At 34.7% G+C, this 20,825-nt stretch overlaps 1 protein-coding gene and 1 long non-coding RNA gene across 3 annotated transcripts in view; one reads left to right on the top strand and one right to left on the bottom strand.

Moving 5' to 3' along the window:
* The window catches only part of LOC112672477 (uncharacterized), a 166,073-nt gene that overhangs the window by 116,737 nt on the left and 28,511 nt on the right, over window positions 1–20,825 (bottom strand). The window lies entirely within an intron of this gene.
* Window positions 1–20,825, top strand: part of PNPT1 (polyribonucleotide nucleotidyltransferase 1) — a 43,185-nt gene that overhangs the window by 4,338 nt on the left and 18,022 nt on the right. The window contains exons 2-14 of the mRNA XM_025467548.3: window positions 2,509–2,569; window positions 3,331–3,405; window positions 4,088–4,193; window positions 5,189–5,238; window positions 6,446–6,509; window positions 6,607–6,654; window positions 7,477–7,590; window positions 12,369–12,555; window positions 13,451–13,502; window positions 14,075–14,132; window positions 15,564–15,660; window positions 16,141–16,243; window positions 20,648–20,718. Of these exons, the coding sequence (XP_025323333.3) occupies window positions 2,509–2,569; window positions 3,331–3,405; window positions 4,088–4,193; window positions 5,189–5,238; window positions 6,446–6,509; window positions 6,607–6,654; window positions 7,477–7,590; window positions 12,369–12,555; window positions 13,451–13,502; window positions 14,075–14,132; window positions 15,564–15,660; window positions 16,141–16,243; window positions 20,648–20,718 (1,086 nt within the window). The remainder of the gene's footprint in view (window positions 1–2,508; window positions 2,570–3,330; window positions 3,406–4,087; window positions 4,194–5,188; window positions 5,239–6,445; window positions 6,510–6,606; window positions 6,655–7,476; window positions 7,591–12,368; window positions 12,556–13,450; window positions 13,503–14,074; window positions 14,133–15,563; window positions 15,661–16,140; window positions 16,244–20,647; window positions 20,719–20,825) is intronic.

Below are 20,825 nucleotides of genomic sequence, written 5' to 3'. Positions count from 1 at the left end.
GGGCATTTGTGGTGTGTGTGTGTGTGTGTGTGTGTGTGTGTGTGTGTATTCAGCACTGGACCATGATAAAATGTTTCTGAAGCAGCCTTCATGAGACAGAACATCTTCCTCAGTATCTTCAGAAGGCAGAATTGGTTTGGCTTCACAATACACTTATGAATATTGGTTTCTTTGATACTGATCTGTTTCAAGCCTTCAGTAACCTCTTTTTATACTCTGCAGAAGCTGGGGAATAAAACTGATAATACCGCCTATTTCCTATCTATAAAGACAGCTTTATTAATATATAATTTACATACCATACAATTTACCCATTTAGAATGTACAATTCAATGGTTGTCAATTATATGTCATATGTCAGTTATATGACATTTGGTCTTTTGTTACTGCCTTCTTTAAGTTAATTATGTTTCCAAGTTATATCCATGTTGTAACACATAGCAATACTTCATTTTTTAAAAAGGTTTATTTATTTATTTTTAGAGAGAGAGAGCTCCAGAGTGGGGGAAGGGGCAGAGGAAGAGAATCTTTCAAGTAGACTCCTTGCTGAGTGAGGAGCCTGATTTGGAGAGTGGGGGGTTCCATCCTATGACGCATGAATTCACAACCTAAGCCAAAACCAAGAGTCAGACACCCAACTGACTGAGCCATCCAGGGACCTGAATACTTCATTTTTTAAAAAAATTTATTTATTTTAAAATATTTTATTCATGAGACACACCCAGAGCGGGGCGGGGGCGGGGGGCAGAGACACAGGCAGAGGGAGAAGCAGGCTCCATGCAGGGAGCCCGACTTGGGACTTGGGACTCGATCCTGGGTCTCCAGGATCACACCCTGGGCTGAAGGTGGCACTAAACTGCTGAGCCACCCAGGCTGCCCAATACTTTGTTTTTTAAATGGCTGAATAATATTCCATTGTATGCAGGGAGACCACATTTTGCTTATTCATTTATCGGTGGACATATATTTGGATTGTTTCCATTTTGGGACCATTATGAATAATGCAGTGGCTATGAATGTTTCTACGCAAATTTTTGCATGGACATACAAGTTTGCATTTCTTTTGGGTCTTTACCTTGGAGTAGAATTGCTGGATCCTATGGCACTTATGTGTTTAACCTCTTGAAGAATTGCTAGATTCTTTCCCAAAGAAGATGTACCATTGTACCTTTCCATAAATAGTATATGAGGGTTCTAGTTTCTCCATATCCTCATCAACATTTGTTATTGATCTATTTGACTATAATCATCCTAGTAGATATAAAGTATGTCTCATTGTGGTTATGAATGCACTTCTCTGGTGGTTAATGATATTGAGCATATTTTGATATACTTAACTATTTAGTAGATTTTCTTTGGATAGACTTCAAATCCTTTGCCAATTTTAAATTAGATTGTTGGTCTTCTTATTGAGTCGTAAGTATTCTTTCCATATTCTAGATACAGGTTCCTTATCAGATATATGATTTGCAAATTTTTTTTATTCTGTGGGTTTTCTTTCACTTTCTTGGTACCCTTTGAAACATGAAAGTTTTTAATTTTGATAAAGTACAATTTGTTTTTTCTTTTGTCGCTTGTGGTTTTGATGTCATATATAACAAGACATTGTCTAACCCAAGTTTATGAAGATTTACTCATATGTGTTTTCCTATGAATTTTATAATTTTAAGCTCTTACATTTAGTTCTATACTATGTTTTGAGTTGATTTTTTATTTATAGTATGTGGAAGGGGGTCCAACTTTATTAATTTGTCAGTATATGGGTATCTAGTTGTCTTAGCACCTCTGGTTGAAAAGGCTATTCTCCCACTCCCTCCGCCCCCCACTTGTCTTGACACCATTATTTAACATGAAGGTCTTTGTAGGCAATATTTAGGAATTTAATATTTTGTCCTGAAAGCATTGAGGGATACTTTAAAGGATTTTAAGTAGAGAAAGGATCTCATTTGTGTGTTAAAAGGCTACTTTTATTAAGAAGGCAAGGATTGACAGACTAAACAAAGGTTGTAAATGGAAATTAACATTTACAAACACAGCTTCTTCACCCCCAGAGTACTTTATCTCTCATTCAGATTGCTCCTATGCCTTAGTGTCTATATTTTTCCTTAGGCAGCTCTTAAATTCCCCTAGTACTTTTATTTATTTTATTTATTTTTTAAGATTTATTTATTTATTTATGAGAGATACACAGAGAGAGGCAGAGACATAGGTAGAGGGAGTGTAAGCAGGCTTCATGCAGGGAGCCTGATGTGGGACTGGATCCTAGATTCCGGGATCATGCCCTGAGCCAAAGGCAGACACCCAACTGCCGAGCCACCCAGGATCCCCCCCCCCCCCCAGTACTTTTAATAGTGATTGTGAACTCTATCCCCCCTTTTTTTTGTTTTTTGCTAGGTTGGGGTCTCTGCGGCTTAGTTCTTCTATTAGAATAGTAGATTATTTTATATTAAGCTGAGATTTGTATTGATGACCTAAGTCCTTTTGTCTTGAATTTTTATTTTTAAACAGAAAATTAGAAATATCCTCTGGAAAACTGGCCAGATTTGCAGATGGCTCTGCTGTAGTACAGGTAAAAAGTCTAGATTTTTACATTTTTATCTTAAAAATGGTTGTGGAGACTGATACTATTTTTACATCATGTAACTTCTCAGAATTGTGGTACTTTAAGTTAATGCAGACCGTTTCTAGTTTTAGAACCATTCCAAAGAACCACGGAGTCATGAGAGCTGGATATATTAAATGACCTTTAAGATCTGTTTCAAAGTTGGAGTTCTATTTTACCTTTAATAAATTCTGTAATGCTTTTCTAGAGAATATGATTTTACTATTTTAATTGTGATAAGTGAGAAATTTTTCTTTGTATATAGCCTAAATTTCTCCATAAGAAGTAGAAAAATATGATTGGATGTGACTGAGCTATCAATAAGCCTTTTTTTTTTTTTTTTAAGATTTTATTTATTTATTCATGAGACGGGGGGGGGTGGGGGGGGCCTGGGGGGGAGCCTGGGGGGGGGGGCAGAGACATAGGCAGAAGGAGAAGCAGGCTCCATGCAGGGAGCCTGGTGTGGGACTCGATCCCAGGACTTCAGGATCAATGCCCTGAGCTGAAAGTAGATGCTTAACCACCCAGGTGTCCCTCAATAAGCCTTTTCTTGATCTTGTAGAAGGGATCAAGTTTGGACTAGTTGTGATTAACTATTTTCATTACGTTGTGTCATGGAATAATCGTTCTCTTTCCTTGTATTTAACTAGAGCAAGGATTGATTCAGTCACTGCTTAGATGTTAATGTCTGATTTTTAAGGAATTTACCAGTGTTGTTTATGTTTAAGTCAGGTGACACTGCGGTGATGGTCACAGCCGTCAGCAAAACAAAACCTTCACCTTCCCAGTTCATGCCTTTGGTGGTAAGTATCTGCTGATTTATCTGAACAGTAATATGGCATAAATGTAGAATTTGTAATATTTCTGTCTGACGTCTAAGGAGTGCACAGTGTAAACTTCGCACAATAAAGAATATTCCTTTGTTGTTTGATGCTTAGTCATTAAAGGAATCTAGACTGATTGCTTCATAACCAGTTCTCATATTAGTAGCAAGCATGCTTTAGAATCTCCCAAGTTGATAAGAACAATGAAGTACATGAAGACTTTGATGTTGAGTAGCAATGAATTCATTGCTTTCATAGGTTTCCCTTCAGAATGAGTCTGCAAGTACATGTTTGGTGAAGAGTAAGGAGTGCTGTAGGAGTTTGTGGCTTCTTTGTGTTATGAAAAGTTTAACAGTTGATACAAAAAAGGGGATGTTTGATGTGACCCGAATAACCCACTGTGGGAAGTAATGAGGCTTTGTAGTTCACTGCTAAGTGGAAGGCTTCTTAAAAATCAATTTACTGAAATATTTCTATCAATTTTCCCTTCCCATAGAGATACAAAATGCTAAAAGTAAATAAAATATCCTCCATTCTTAATCTGGACCATGTTGTGAGCAGCCTCAGGAGAATTAGTATCTGTATAGTGTCATTCTTGGGAAATAGCTTGTTGCCATAAAAAGGAGTCCAATGAACTTTTGTTTTTTCATTACTACTTTAGGTTGACTACAGACAGAAGGCTGCTGCAGCAGGTAGAATTCCCACAAACTATCTCAGAAGAGAGGTTGGATCCTCTGACAAAGAAGTTCTTACAAGTCGAGTAATAGGTAAGATGCTAAGGTAGAGGCAGTAACTCTCTTATGCCTGTGTTAGCATTTCTTCTATCTATATTCGACAGTTCTCTTAAGTTTTCTTCCATTATAGGAACACTGCCTGAGATTGTTTATTTTCTGTATCCCCTCAGATATGGACTCCATGAAAGAGAAAGCTGTTTATTCACTGCTGAATCCAGGGTATTTGGAATACTACCTGGCACAAAATAGGCGTTTATTTTTATTTATTTATTTTTTTTTTAATTTTATTTATTTATGATAGTCACATAGAGAGAGAGAGAGAGAGAGAGAGGCAGAGACACAGGCAGAGGGAGAAGCAGGCTCCATGCACCGGGAGCCCGACGTGGGATTCGATCCCGGGTCTCCAGGATCGCGCCCTGGGCCAAAGGCAGGCGCCAAACCGCTGCGCCACCCAGGGATCCCCAAAATAGGCGTTTAATAAATATATGTAGCTGAAATGAATGAATCTTTATTGAGCATATAAATTCTGTGGCTTATGCCTCTACAAGCTGTCCCTAGTATTTTTCATTTTCATATTCAGCATAGTAATTCTTGAAAGCATTATATTCATCAACTACTGAAATCTGTAATCTTTCAAATCTTTGACATCCTTAAATATTGTGGGATCATTTGAGTTTATGGCTTTTCTATACAGAAATTGTTAGTCTGTGTATACTTTAGACACAGAATACCAAGGTCTGCTGCGGGCCTTAAGTCTCTTTCTTCTGCTTATATATGAACCAGAATGAAAAGTTCTGGTTTAGACTTGTGTGTTCCTGCCCTGCTAGTTTTATTATTAGGGCATGGTATATATTAATTGAAGCATTGACATTTATCTGTGACCCTTTCAGAGTCCAAGGGAATTTTTTTTTTAACATATTGATATGTTAATTCATTAATAACAGCTATGTTATTTTTCAGCCTGGTCTCAACATGCCCAGTATTATAAATGCTTACAATGGTGTCTTTTCTTTTTTTTCTTTTGGCAGATCGTTCAATTAGACCTCTCTTTCCAGCTGGCTACTTTTATGATACACAGGTAGATTCTGCTTTAGGTTTATTTGTTTCCAGATCAGTCAAAAATTACTTAATGAATTTCTCTCATACTACTTAGGCTAACTAACCATTGGAACACAAAATAAGAATTTTTGGTAATGCTGCTCTTTTACATTAAGTTTTCTAAAAAACTTCAGTTAATTTTAAAAATTAATATTTATTCAATGTCAATTTGAGTTGATACCTGGATTATGAGCTAGGAGTTAGCCAACCTAGGGGTGTGGGGGAAGCATTCTGAGCAGATAGAATGAGAAGCACAAAAGCTCTGAGGCAGGAAACTGATGAGTTTGAAAGTTTAGAGTGATTGAGAAGGGTGGGAACAGATCTGGCTGGGACTATTATGTTAGTGTCAGAGGCTAGGACAATCAATACAACTAATCTTTGTTACCAATTTTTTTGGGTCCTTTAAACTTCTATTAATATTTTGTGAATAGAATTCTCTTTCAGAATAATGAACCATATGCTTTAGTGAACTTTTATTTCTTTGATAAAAATATGCTTTGCAAATATACCTATGCAATGATGTCATTGCCTCAAGTAGTCTTTTTCTTTTTTTAAGAAGTTGTTTTCTTAAGTATGTGACATAGGCATATTATTGCAGTATAAAGGAATTCATCAGTTTTTTTTGTATATGCTTATAAACAGAAAAACAGTATTATTATGTAATAGAAATAGCTAACATTTACTGAATATTTTCAACATGCCCAGTATTATAAATGCTTTAAAAATAATATTTCCTATAACTTTCAGAAAACCTTTTTAGAAGATTCTGTTATTTTTCTGTTTTAAAGATGAGGAAACTTTTGAGGCTTAAGTAAATTGCTGTAGTCAGGCATCTAGTTAAATGACAGCCAGAAATATGACTTCAAAGTTCATGCTTTTTATTTTTAGAGATTTAATTAATTAATTAATTAATGAGAGACAGAGAGACAGAGACAGAGACACAGGCAGAGGGAGAATCAGGCTCCCTGCAAGGAGCCTGATGTGGGACTTGATTCTGGATTCTGGGATCATGCCCTGAGTCCAAGGCAGATGCCCAATCGCTGAGCCACCCAGGTGTCCCATAGCTCATGCTTTTAACCACACATAGTGCTCCTTTATTTTAGCCCAAAATGTTAACCAAAATGATAATCCTCCTAAATCAAGTACATTTTTATTCTTAGTGCTCTAAATTTTCTCCCTTGTACCAGGTACTTTGTAATCTATTAGCAGTAGATGGAGTTAATGAACCTGATGTTTTAGCAATTAATGGTGGTAAGTATAAAAATCAAGATTAACATTATCACTGTTTAAAGAATGAAACCTTTTTGTTTCAGCCCTTATTTTTTTTTTTCTTTTTCTTTTTTTTAAGCTTCTGTAGCTCTCTCATTATCAGATATTCCTTGGAATGGACCTATTGGTAAGTTAAGATTTGAAAAACATATATATATTTTTTTGTTTGTTTAAGATTTTATTTATTTATTCATGAGAGACAGAGAGAGAGAGGCAGAGACATAGGCAGAGGGAGAAGCAGACTCCATGCAGGGAGCCTGATGTGGAACTAGATCCCAGGACTCCAGGATCACGCCCTGACCCAAAGGCAGACGCTCAACTGCTGAGCCACCCAGGTGTCCCTGAAAAACATATTTTTTTCTTGAAAAAGATGGAATCATGCTTATATAAAAATGATTCATTGATTAAATAGGTTTTGAATATCCTGAATATCAGATACCAAGCTAAGAATTGAAAGAAGAAAGGAAGTCTAGGAATAGTTCTTGTTTTCAGTGTAAGTAGGGGAAACAATCAAATAATTATTTATAAACAATATTATAAAGGTATAGTGAAAACACTAAAAAAAAAATAGAGAAGGGTGGGTTTAGTCAGGTTGTCAAGGAGGGCTTCTCAGAGTACTCAACATTAAAGGTGAACCTTAGGAGGATCAAATGGTAAGCATTTGCCTTGGAAAAGGATGTCTAGTCAAGAAGAACATGAATGTAATCACTGAGGCATAGAAAAAATGATGTATTTGAGCAACTCAGAATGTTCCTTGCGGCTGTTGGGTAGGGTGGTATAGGACGTTCTGTGGGCCTTAAATACCATGGGAGAAATAGGATTTTATTGTAGTCACAATTGAAGGTAGAGATTGAAGCTATCACTGGAATAGTGTCTTGAGAACTGAGACTTTTTTTGGAAAAAAAAAAATGGAGACTTTTTATTACACAACTATTTTGATATATTTTAGGGGCAGTGCGCATAGGAATGATTGATGGAGAGTGTGTTGTTAACCCAACACGGAAAGAAATGTCTTCCAGTACTTTAAATTTAGTGGTTGCTGGGGCACCTAAAAGTCAAATTGGTAAGTAGTTTAAGTATTACATTTGTTCGGGATTTTACTGTAAGTTCTAGCTTCTTAATAATGCATTTATAGTCTTCTGTGAATGTGTGTTTTGTCACTTAGCCATAAAGATTTTTGTTCTGTTTTATTACTGCCCTTTTTTGGTGGTGCTCTTGCTCCATATCAAACAAAACCTAAAATTATAGAATGTGATAAAGCTTCAATTAAAATATACAAGAAATCTTTATTTACCAAGGTAGTTTTGGTAATTAATTTTAGACTAATAAGCTAGTCTAAAAATTGAATTTCTAAATCTGGTAGTAAATTGTTTTATTAGTTTAAATATGTTAATTTAGCTAATTCATCATTGAGAACCTGTTTAATGTCCTCTGAGAAAAAAAGGTGACCTATTTCTGGTAGGTAGAAAACTAAGAAATGCACTGATCATAGGTCACTCTCCTTATAACAAAAATATCATAATTGTATGAATGAAAATTGGCCCAGTTCTCTTGAAGAATTGGCTTTGACAGTCAGAATGACCTGTGTTTGAACCCAGTAACTACATATTGTTAACTGTATGACCTTGGACAAATTAATTAAGGTCTCCATTTTTTCTACTGCCTGATATTTAGTGTCTGGGACTTTCTGACATGGGATCTTCTGATACAGAAATATTTTGATAAAATATAAATGTAAACTATTCAGTATTTTTAGTACTTTTTTGTACAATTAATGTGTGAAACACTTCATTTCCAGCTTCTTTTGGAATAGTGGTCAGTAATGGAGATAGAATCAGGTACTATATGGTAGATAAAACACATATAATAGGGGTTGTATGTTATCTACATATTGGTTAGGGAGTGTGTTGCTAAAGTAAATAACAAGGGAGTCCAGGACAGAGTAGCTCCATGATATCTTTTTTTTTTTTTTTTTTTTTAAGATTTTATTTATTAGAGAGCACACAGACTTAAACACACACACATATATGTGTATGCACCAGTGAGGGGAGGGCAGAGGGAATCTCAGGCAGATTCTGTGCTGACTGTGGAGTCCGTCCCAGGGCTCAATCTCATGACCCTGAAATCATGACTTGAGCTGAAATCATGGGTTGGACACTTAACTGACTGAGCCATTTAGGTGCCCCTGGCTCCACAATATCTTAAGAATTCTAGATGATTCCTTCCAGTTTTCTGCTCTGCTGTCCTCAAGGTGTGCCCTTCATCTTCATGCTTATGAACCTGCTATTCAAGCTCTGGCCAACTTACCTGATGTATACACAAAAGGAAGAAAAAGGTATACGCCAGCTGAATAAGTCACTCTCCCTTTCAAGGAGCTTCCCTAGAGCTCCCACATACCAGTTTTCACTAACATCACACTAGGCAGAACCATTAATGCATGATTGCATTCTTGACTACAGGGGAAGCAAGATTCTAGCTCCAAAAGGTGAGATTCTTACTGTGGGGAACTATCACAGTGTAGAGAGAAAGAGAAGATTTGGGGAAGATTCTGAAGATTTGGAGAAGCTATGAATAACAGATAACCCCTACATACTTGAGCAAGTAGGGTGCCTTGAGCAAAGTATAGGTTTACTTGGTCTGCATATGAATTTTTTTGTTTAAAGTTACAGTATTCATTACTTTCACTAAGTAAATTGGTTTGGCTACTTAATAGGGCATTGTGAAGATTAGTCAGGATTTGTAAAATGCCTAGCATAATGCCTAGTACATGGTAGGCATACTGTTAATACCTGCTGTTATCATTAAGACACAGAAATAAACTTGCTTCTTAATGGCCATAAATATATAGCCTCTACCTGCCTTAGACTTTGAACCCCTCTAATTTTATGTAGATGTTGGAGGAATAAACTGAGGATTTTTGTTGCATCTGTGGCATGCTGTAAAAACTAATAGGCAACTTCTAGCTTGCTCTTCTTACCTCTTGCTCTCTAGATGGACGAATTAGACTCTAGAGACTGCACAAGGCATCAGAAGGTTGTTTTGAGTAACTAGGAGAAGGTTGAGAGTGATTCAGAGACAACCGATAGAGACTGGTTTCAGAGATTACCAGCTCCTTTTTTATGTCTTCATGAAGATATTCAGCTAGTTCTCTGCTTTCATTTTTTTTTTTTTTTGTTGTTCTCTGCTTTCATAACAGTGCACCAAATATACATTTGACTTCATGTCCATTTGTTAAAGTTATTGGGCCCAAGTCCCATACCATCATCATGGAACTTCTGGGATACAAAAATACAGAAAAGTCCCATACCATCATCATGGAACTTCTGGGATACAAAAATACAGAAAAGTAATTGCTGCCATTCCATTGTTAAAATATTTAGTAATATAAATCTTTAAAGTATGACCTTATAGGGCAAGAATAATTTATTTCTTTGTGCTCTTGGCTGCTAGATAACTTCAGTAGCCATCATTCTGCACATTCTGCTTGCTTTTAACTGGTACACTAAATAATTACTCATCTTTCTATGTATGCTAGGATATAATTTAGGAAAAAGTATACCAGTAACAATTTTTAAGATAAATTTGTATCTAGAATTCATAGTTTTCAACTAATCTCAAAACTCTCTAATCTTCAACTACTGAAATGGTTAACAGTTTAGACCAATCATTTAGACAACCTTTTTTAGTGTAAGTTTTTAGTCTGTAACACAGTGCTGTCCAGTAGAACCCTGCTATGAAGTAAATGTTTTATATCTGAATATGTGGCTACTGAGTACTTGAAATGTGGCGAAAGTAGCTTAGGAACTGAATTTTTAATTTTATATAATTTTAATTTATTTAAATGCAAGTAACCATATGGAGCTAGTAATTGCCATATTGGACAACACAGGTCTATAGACACAAAACTATAAGGAATTTTCTTAAATATTTTTTAAAAAATGAATTGTTTTGAAGAAGGGAAAGCAACAAAGTCTGAGGAATATTAAATTTTTTTTACCATATTATTTCTTCCTTATTCTCTTTTAAGACAACTTACTGAGGTATAATTTACATATGTCAAAGGCATTTTAAAAAATCTTCAGTTAAGTTTAATTCTGCAAAAAGAGAGAGAATGTCATGGGAATACTAATGAGAATAATATAACCATCTCAGTAACGTTGTGTCAGAAAAGCTGCTTTACACCTCAAGTGAAATATTAAAACCTTACTGTGCCTTATCCTCCCCATTTGTAATATAATCATTTTAATATTCCTCTACATTTAGGACCACAACAGGCCTTATTATAATTCTTGCTTTTGCTTCAGTCATCAAACATAATTTAGAAAACTCAAGAGGAGAAGGAAAGTATATTGTATTGACCTCCATTTTTGCTTAATATTAAGGTACTTTTCCTTCCTGATATTCCATGGTTTCTTTCTTTCTTGTTTCTGTTTAAAGAACTTCCTTTAGCCATTCTTTGACAGTAGGTCTGCCACTGTTCTCCTTCATCTGAGGAGAATTCCTTCTTCCTAAATTCCTTCATTCCTAAATATTCATTCCTTCATTCCCTAAACATTTTCACTAGGTATAGGATTTTGGGTTGGCAGTTCTTTTCTTTCAGCACCTAAAAAATATTTTGCCACTCCCTTCTGGCCTCTATGGTTTCTAATGATAAATCTCTTATTTTAGTTGCTTTGCCCATATAGGTAAGGTGTTTTTTTTTCTCTGGTTGGTTTCAAGATTTTTTTTTTCTTTGGTTTTCAGAAATTTAATTAGTATATGTATTTCTTTGGGTTACCCTGTATAGGATTTACTCAGCTTTTTTGAATCTGTACATTTATGTCTCTGCCAAATTTGGGGAGTTTTCAGCTGTCATTTTTCCAGTACTTTTCAGCCTGCCATCTTTATCCTCTCTTTCTGGAACTCCGATGACACAAATGTTAGATCTTTTGTTTTAGTTTCACAGGTTGGCTTTGACTGTTGGAATTCCAACACACTATACAATACAAAAAGCACATAAGGAGATTTTTTTTTCAGTCTAGATTATACCTAGAAGCTTTACATATGATGATTTAGATAATAAATCTTAATGACAACACGATGTGATTAAACAGATTACACAATCTTTGTGCAAATTGAGGAGTGCCAGAAATGACACATGAGTAATCAGGAGTCTATCAGCCTGGCAGAAACTAAAGCCAAACCTGAAGACAGATTTTATTGGATAGCATGCTAGAAGTGATTCTTGGAACTCTCCTGCTTTACACAGGATTGTTTTTACTATTACAAAACCGTAAAAGCAGCCTTTTAATAATAGCTATGCTTCTCTAGTTGGCTTACTTAAAACAGTATCACTGCAAAAGATTTCCCCCCACCTGTGCAAGCATTTGACAATGTGAAAATGACAGAATTAAGAAGGAGGACACATCAAATAATTGTTAAACAGAAAACATTTGTTGGATTCCTACTATGCTGTTATTTTAAAAATTTCAATTTAAATACATATTAAAAATAAATGCAGCTTTATGCTTTAAAGGTGGAATTTTATGATACTTGAATTATAAGGATGCAGTTTATTTTGTTTCATTATTTAATGAGAAATCCCTTATTAAATTAATTATTAAGGGATTAAGTAAATCCCTTAATAACTATAAACCTAATTTCAAATATTAAGGTTTCTTTATTCATTTATTGCTGTTTACGTTTTGGAAGTATGTTGATTCTAAGTAAAGAAATTAAAAAGGTAGATATACCATTAATAAGTAAAACTGATCTGTAGTATTTATATCATGTCATGATGCTTAAAAATGCTATACTGGTAAAAGGTTCAATGGCAATCTTTTTCTTCCCCCCTTTAAATAGTGATGATGGAAGCCTCTGCGGAGAACATTTTACAACAGGACTTTTGCCATGCTATTAAAGTGGGGGTAAAATACACCCAACAAATAATTCAGGGCATCCAGCAGTTGGTAAAAGAAATTGGTGTTACCAAGAGGACACCTCAGAAGTTATTTACCCCTTCACCAGAGATTGTGGAACACATTCATAAGTAAGAATATCTATACAAAAGAAAATTTGAAGTTGTTACCAATTTAATTTCCTCTCTGAAAAAAAGCTTACCATGGAAGCATAGTCTGTGCATTACTTCTTATATGACACCTTTTTCTATGTTAAAAGTGAGCACCATAATAAATACGAGCCTGATGCTTTAAAAAGGATAAAGCCAGTTCCCACTTCAAGGGCCCAAGTTTGAATCTCAAATGAAAGAGGGAGTGAGTTTATTGGTTAAGATTCAGATAATCTGCCTATCTCTCTATGCCAAAGAAGGAAAAAAGAACAAAGTATATTTGAATATCTAAGGAAATTGTTGAGGTTCTTGAAATCAAGTATAACCACCTCTATATACTCAGTACTTACAATAGTGCCAGTACAAAGGCATGCACTCAGTAAATATGAATGAAATCACCAGAAAAATATTTCATTTTATTTCAAATAAATTGAAAAAGTTAGTATTTCCCTTCATATTAGTCTTACATCTATCAGTCAGAGACTAAAGAGATATGAACTGTCCCTAACAAAGCAGTTGCCTGCCATAACAGCCAAAATGGATAGAATAGAAAAATGAAGTTAAAAAAGAATGGGGAGAGAAAGTTTGTGTGTAAAAAAAAAAATCTAAGGTGAAATAAATTGAACAATTAAGAAGAAAGGAGGGCATATATAGTAAATACCATGTGTAAGTGATTTCCCTGACAGATGGGGAGAAAGAAATTTGTGTGGTATATTGTAATTAGCTGTGTTAAAGAACAATAAGTACATATTTTTAAATCTTTATGAAGTGCCTATTAAATATTTTAGCTTACTATTAAATATTGCAGTTTTATTTATAATAGTATTATTAGACTGTTAACAATATTATGCTGACATTTATTTTGTGCTTAAAATAGACTCACGATGGAAAGACTCTATGCAGTTTTTACTGATTATGAACATGATAAAGTAAGTATACCTGAATTTTGTCATATAATTGTTTGGGGAATTCTTTTTTCTCATAATTCACATGATTTATGAATTTTTATTAAAAATCTCTAAACAGAAAGCTAAATAGAAGCCTATATTTGCTTCTCCGTTCTCTTTTGTTGACTAATGCAAGTTTTAGGGAAGTGTGTAAATATATTTGAATGAATTAAACAGGTAATGTTTCTTGTAAATCAATAACCAGCTCTAATCTTTTAAAGAATACTACCAGAGGGGATCCCTGGGTGGCGCAGCGGTTTGGTGCCTGCCTTTGGCCCAGGGCGCAATCCTGGAGACCCGGGATCGAGTCCCACATCGGGCTCCCGGTGCATGGAGCCTGCTTCTCCCTCTGCCTGTGTCTCTGCCTCTCTCTCTCTCTCTCTCTGTGTGACTGTCATAAAAAAATAATAATAATAAAATAAAAAATAAAAATAAAAAAATAGAGAATACTACCAGAGAAATCTGAGTACTGTTACAATGTGTTAATTGACTAATAATATAAAAATAGAAATGTTAAATATTGCCATGTATACTGAACCTCAGCTCTCTTTTAGATTTCTAGAGATGAAGCTATTAACAAGATAAGGTTAGATACAGAGGAACAACTCAAAGGTAAACTTTGTTTTATTAATTTAAAAAAATATTTAAAGGGAAAAATAGATTTTTAACATTTGTAAAACAATGTTTTACATTGTAAATAATTTGTAAAACTGATTTTAACAGTTGTTAAGACCTCAGAGAATCAGTTATTTTCATTATTCCTTAGTTTTATCTTTGGCAAGCTTGTGATAATGATGCATCCCAAGGTTACTGTTAAATTAACTTCTGTGACGGGCACCTCAGTGGCTCATTCAGTTAAGTATCCAACTCTTGATTTTACCTGAGGTCATGATCTTAGGGTTATGAAGCTCCAAGTTTGCTTAAGATTCTCTCCCTATCCCTCCATCTCTCCCCTGCACTCATGTGCACACATGTGCGCTCACACTCTCAAAAATAAATAAAATCTTCAATCTGAATGTGTTCAGCACTACATCTGATATAGAGTGAGCACCAGGAAATGCTGGCACCAGTCTTTTCTGGATCAGGTTCTTATGATCTACAGTGGAAACTTTGTATCATGTCATTTGAAAATCTGAAAAATAATCTTTAAAATTCTCAAACTCTTAATCTGTGAAATTTTAATACTGAAAATATCTGGTTTGTGGTAATTAAATAGGTTAGTCATTTGCTTTTGTGTCTGTCACATACGAACTGTTCAAAAATTGTTGACTGATGGTGTTATTAATATGTGGATTTGTAAAATTTAGATTTTAGAGAATTTTGCTCTCTAGAAATTATTATGTGAATATCAATGACCATGTACTAAACATGACATTCAATTCTTTTAATTCTGCTGGTGGGTAAAATACCTCTCTCCTATCTTAAGATACCAGGATCACGACCTGAGCCAAAGGTAGATGCTCAACCACTGAGCCACTTAGGCGTCTCTCTGGCAATTTACTTTGTAAAAGCCTGTTTTTTCTTCTTTAGAATGGTGATAATATACTTCATAAATTGTTAGATTAAAGGCATTTAAAACATGGTATATTACATGGGTCATGAAAGAATTTGATAAATGTTAACTAAATAGGCAAACAGTAGGAATTTGTAATGTATAAAAAAATTATTTCTCTATTTGCAGACTATGATAAAAGTTCCTAAGGTAAAACATTGAAGGTGATTATTCTTAATCTTAAAAGGGTTATTCAGACCTTTTCATAATACAGCTGTGTTTGTTAGTCTCTCTACAATAGAGAGCTAATTACAAAGCATTATTGTTCTGGTAAAAAGCAAATTAAGTTCTCAGTAAAAATACATTTGAGGTATAATACTGTGTCCCTCCTACTTGAGAACATTTGATTTATCTATTTTGTTTGCTAGAGGACGAAATGTTCAGCATCAATTTCCCGGGTTTACTCCCACAGTTAACTGATTTGATACTATGAATTGAAATCTTATTTTCCAAAAAGAGAAAACCTTTGTTTGGTTTCTTTCTTTCTATAGAAAAATTTCCAGAGGCTGATACATATGAAATAATAGAATCCTTCAATGTTGTTGCAAAGGAGGTTTTTAGAAGTATTATTTTGAATGAATACAAAAGGTAAATATATCCTTTTTTGATGGAATTAAAGTATGTCTCTCTGTAAGTTGCCTTGAAAGTGGCAACTTAAAAAAAATAAAATAAAATAAAAAAGTGGCAACTTGCTCAAAGGAAGGAACTGGTTTTTTCAAGTGAACATTAAAGAATTATATTATAAATCAGTGTTGAAGAGTGTGTGGATGTGTTTGACTTATTCTCTGTGGGACTTATGTGTAGAACAGTGCTTCACAACCCTGAATGCACGTCAGAATTGCCTGCAGAACTTTTTTAACTGTACAAGTGTATGGATCACAACCTGAGATTTGATACAGTGGGATTAGGGTGGGACTCTGGGTACCTGAATTATTTTTTAAAGTTCTTAAAGTTTCATGGGTGATATGATACACAACTGGGCTTGAGAACTTCCTGGTAGGAATAAGAGATCATAGGTGATATTTCTGGTTTTGAATACTGCTTTACATCTTTCCTTTGTTACTATAGGTGCGATGGTCGAGATTTGACTTCACTTAGGAATATAAATTGTGAGGTAGATTTGTTTAAAACTCTTCATGGATCAGCATTATTTCAGAGGGGACAAACACAGGTAATATATGTAAAAAACTATAATTATTTGCTGATTACAGATTACTTAATTAGATCTAAAAGAAGTTATATAGGCACTCTAGATTTTTATCATGGCATGTAGTAATACCATAAAATATTTTTAACAGCTTATTTGAAGTATAATTGCCATCCAAGAAACTGCACATATTTAAAGTGTATGTTTAATAGGTTTTCACGTGTATACAACTGGGAAACTGTCACCAAAGTCAAAATAATGAACATACCAATCACCCCCAAAAGTTTCCTCCTGCCTCTCTATCATCCTTTCTTCCTACTACCCTCCCCTTCCTTTGGCAATTGTTGATTTGCTTTTGTCACCACTATAAATTGGCTTGCATTTTCTAGAATTACTTGGTATCTTTATCAAGTTTTTCTTTTAATCTTGATGCACAAAATTGAGTCACTCATACTCTTCAGTTTATAACATATTGTCATTTTTCATCTATTCAGGGCCTTCATCTGTTTTCTCTATTCAGCCTATACCTCAGTCCTATTCTTTTCCCTTACATAGGATCCTTGTATTTAACATATATGTGTATCCATTATTTTGTGTATGGTATTTGCTGTATCCCTCCTCCTTTTTCTTATTATTAGTTACTACTTTAATTTTGCCTATCAAATTGGTACAAAGTGGTATGTCCTTGCCTTTTTGTTTGTATTTCCCTGTGAGGCTGAGTGTCTCTTTATATAATAGCCAATCAGTGTGGCTCCAGGACACCCTCCAGCACACTCTTGTCACATAGATAGTGTCCTTGAACTTGAGCAGTATGGTAGCCCTGATTCAGGTTTGCTGTTTTGTGAATTATCTGGTTATATCCTTTCTTCTTCCTATTTTTAAGCGATTTATGTGTTTTAAATATTAATCCTTTTCAGTAACCAGAATTTGAATATATTATCTTCCTCCTTATTGTAAGCCTTTTAACTTTGCTTGTGGTAACCTACTCTTCATCTAGAATGAACCTGAAATCTTTAGTTTTGAAATAGTTAATCCTTCCCTTTTTTATTTTGTGATTTTGTTTTGTCTTATTTAAGAAATCTTTCCTTTTCCCAAAGTCACAAAATTATGCACCTAGTTTTTCTATTAACTTTCTAGTTGTAGCTATCAAATTTAAACCATTAGTCTATTTTGGAGTTTACTCTTACATATTGGTGTGAGGTGGAAACTTCCATAGTGAGCCAATTTTACAACACATTTACTAATAATTCATTTTTCCTGTTGACTTATAATGTTGATTTATGATATTCAGTTTATAAATACATTTTTTTTTTTTTTTTTTTAAATTTTTATTTATTTATGATAGTCACAGAGAGAGAGAGAGGGGCAGAGACACAGGCAGAGGGAGAAGCAGGCTCCATGCACCCGGAGCCTGATGTGGGATTCGATCCCGGGTCTCCAGGATCGCGCCCTGGGCCAAAGGCAGGCGCCAAACCACTGCGCCACCCAGGGATCCCTATAAATACATTTTTGAATGATATTCTCTTCCTTGTTCTGTGAATTTCTTGGGCCAGTATCACACTGTTTTAGCTATTATGGTTTGGGTGGTATGTATTAATGTATGAGAAGCAAATCTTCCCTTTTTATTCTCCCCTTCCCCTCAAAATTGTCTTAGCTATTCTGGTACATTTGTTCCTTCATTTGAATTTTAGTATTATATTAAGTTTTGGGGGAAAAAATCTTTCTTGAGTTTAGATTGCTGTTGCACTGAATTTATAAATTAGTTTGAGAGAGAAATTATATTTTTACAGTTTAATTACATACAATCTTTTCAGTAAATAGTCTCACTCTTGATTCAGGTTTTCTTTTATGCTTTTTAATAAATTTTAAAAATAACTCCATTAAGATATCCTGCATACTTCTGTTAGCTATTCTGACAGTCTCAGCCTTTTAAGAGTGTTTAGTCCATTAATGTTCTATTTAATTACTAATGTGATTGTATTTAGCATTTTATTATTTATTTTTGTTTGCCCCATGAAAGACACACAGAGAGGCAGGGACACAGGCAGAGGGAGAAGCAGGCTCCGTGCAGGAGGCCCAACATGGGACTACATCCCGGGTCTCCAGGATCACACCCTGGGCTGAAGGTGGCACTAAACTGCTGAGCCACCGGGGCTGCACAGTTTTTTATTTTTTCTATTTTGCCTTCTTTTTGGATTAACCAAATATTTTTTTTAATTCAATTGTAATATGTCTATTTTTTAGCTATACCTTTGCATTATTTTTTTAGTGGTTAGTATAGAGAAAACAGTATATATCTCCTTAACTTTTCATTTTAGAGTTAATTCTGTACTACTTCACACATTATGCTCTAGTTGTTTTAGAAGTTACATCTACATATGATAAACTCCACAAGACAATGTTAAAACTTGTATATTAAATTACTCATTTTCAGAAATTAAGAGGGAAAATATAGTCTTCTTTATTGACCTACGTTATTTAAAATTTTTTTTCTTTTTTTGTATTTATAATTTCTGATACTTTGTATTTCTTCCTGAAGATCCACGTTTCCATATAGCATTTTTCCCTTTCATCTGACAAGACTCTTTTTCACTATTGTCCTGTGGACCTTCTGACAACAAATTCTTGTATTTCATTTACCTAAAGATGTCTTTATTTTGCCGTTATATACGAAGAATGTTTTTTGCAAGATTTAGATGCTGGGCTGATGCTTTTTTCTTTTAGCACTATTAAAAAAATGTTCTTCTGTTGTTTTTCCCCCCCGTAATAAAAGGTCAGGATGCATTCAAATCATTGTTCTCTGTATACTATTTATTGTCTTCATCTGGGTGCTTTCCAGATTTTCTTTGTGTCTTGGTTTTCAACAATATAACTGAAAAGTGTAGTTTTCTTTGTGTTTATCATGCTAAGGGTTTTCTGAGCTTAAACCTGTAAATTTGTGTCTTTTGTCAAACTAGGGATTTCAGCCATAATTTTTTTTCATATTTATTTATTTATTCATGAGAGACATAGGCAGAGGTAGAAGCAGGCTCCTTACAGGAAGCCCAGTGTGGGACTCGATCCCAGATCCTGGGATCACGCTCTGAGCTGAAGGCAGATGCTTAACCGCTGAGCCCACCCAGGTGTCCCATAATTTGAAATCCCAAGATTTCAGCCATAATTTCTTCAAATATTTTTTCTACCTATTCTCTCTTAATCTTTCCTTATGGGATTTTAAGTATATATGTTAGTCTTTTTGAAATTGTCCCCACAGGTCCCTGAGGATATGTCCTCCCTACCCTATACCCTTCTTCTTTGTTCTTTAGATTTGGCAATTTCTATTAATCCAATTTCCATGTCCATGGATTCTTGGCATCTTCTTTCCATCATAAGATAATGTGTCTTTCAGTTTTAGAAGTTCCATTTGTTTTTCTTTATATCGTTGAGTATAATTATAAGAGCTACGGAAAATCCTTGTCTGTTAATCCAATATCTGAATTAGCTCGGGGCATTGTCCTCATTTTCTTTTCTCTTAAGAATGGTTACCATTTCCTATTTTTCTGTAGGTTGTATCCTGGATGTTGTGAATGATGCATTGTAGAGTTTGGATTATACTATGTCCTTCCAAAGAAGATTGGATTTTTTTTAAGTAGGCAGTTTTATTGCCTGGACCTTTACTTATTTTCCTTAAATTTTATTTTATTTAAATTCAATGACTTAACATGTAGTGTATTATTAGTTTCAGAGGTAGAGTTCAGTGATTCATCAGTTGGATGTAACACCTAGTGCTCATTATATTATATGCCCTCCTTTATGCTCATCACCTAGTAAACAACAACCCTGTTTGTTCCCTATAGTTAAAAGTCTCTTATGGTTTGTCTCCCTCTGGTTTCGCCTTACTTTATTTTACCCTCCCTAGCTGGACCTTTATTGAGGCTTCCTTTTATAGTCAAGTTTTACAAATATACCTTCCTCTTCCTGTCCTCCCCCAGCACTTCTCTTTTTTTTTTTTTAATTTTTATTTATTTATGATAGTCACAGAGAGAGAGAGAGAGAGAGAGAGGGGCAGAGACATAGGCAGAGGGAGAAGCAGGCTCCATGCACCGGGAGCCCGACGTGGGATTCGATCTTGGGTCTCCAGGATCGAGCCCTGGGCCAAAGGCAGGCGCTAAACCGCTGCGCCACCCAGGGATCCCGCCCCCAGCACTTCTAGTACAGTGCTTTACATACATAGTCTGTGATGTTAGACCTTTGGCTTATTGAGATTTACACATAACTTTCATATTTATAGAATGAATGTTTACTGTATTAAGTAGCATGGCAAGCTTTGGTATAGAATTTACTTATCACATTTCTTTAATAGCTAATTGGGTTCTTGAAATATTTCTGGTTTTCCTCTTCATTGTTAGTAAACTAAAGCCTGAGATTTTTTTTTTCTTCTAATTTTAGGTGTTTTGTACTGTTACATTTGATTCATTAGAATCCAGTATAAAGTCTGACCGGATTATAACAGCCATAAAGTAAGTTATGTTTTTTAGTAAGTTATAAAGTATGTTGGTATGTCCTAAAACATGTTTGATATGTTTTAAAGTAAGTTACGAAGTTTCGGGATCCCTGGGTGGTGCAG

This window comes from Canis lupus, chromosome 10, assembly GCF_003254725.2.
Source record: "Canis lupus dingo isolate Sandy chromosome 10, ASM325472v2, whole genome shotgun sequence".
Taxonomy (NCBI): Eukaryota; Metazoa; Chordata; class Mammalia; order Carnivora; family Canidae; genus Canis; species Canis lupus.
This window is presented reverse-complemented; position numbering and strand designations above follow the sequence as displayed.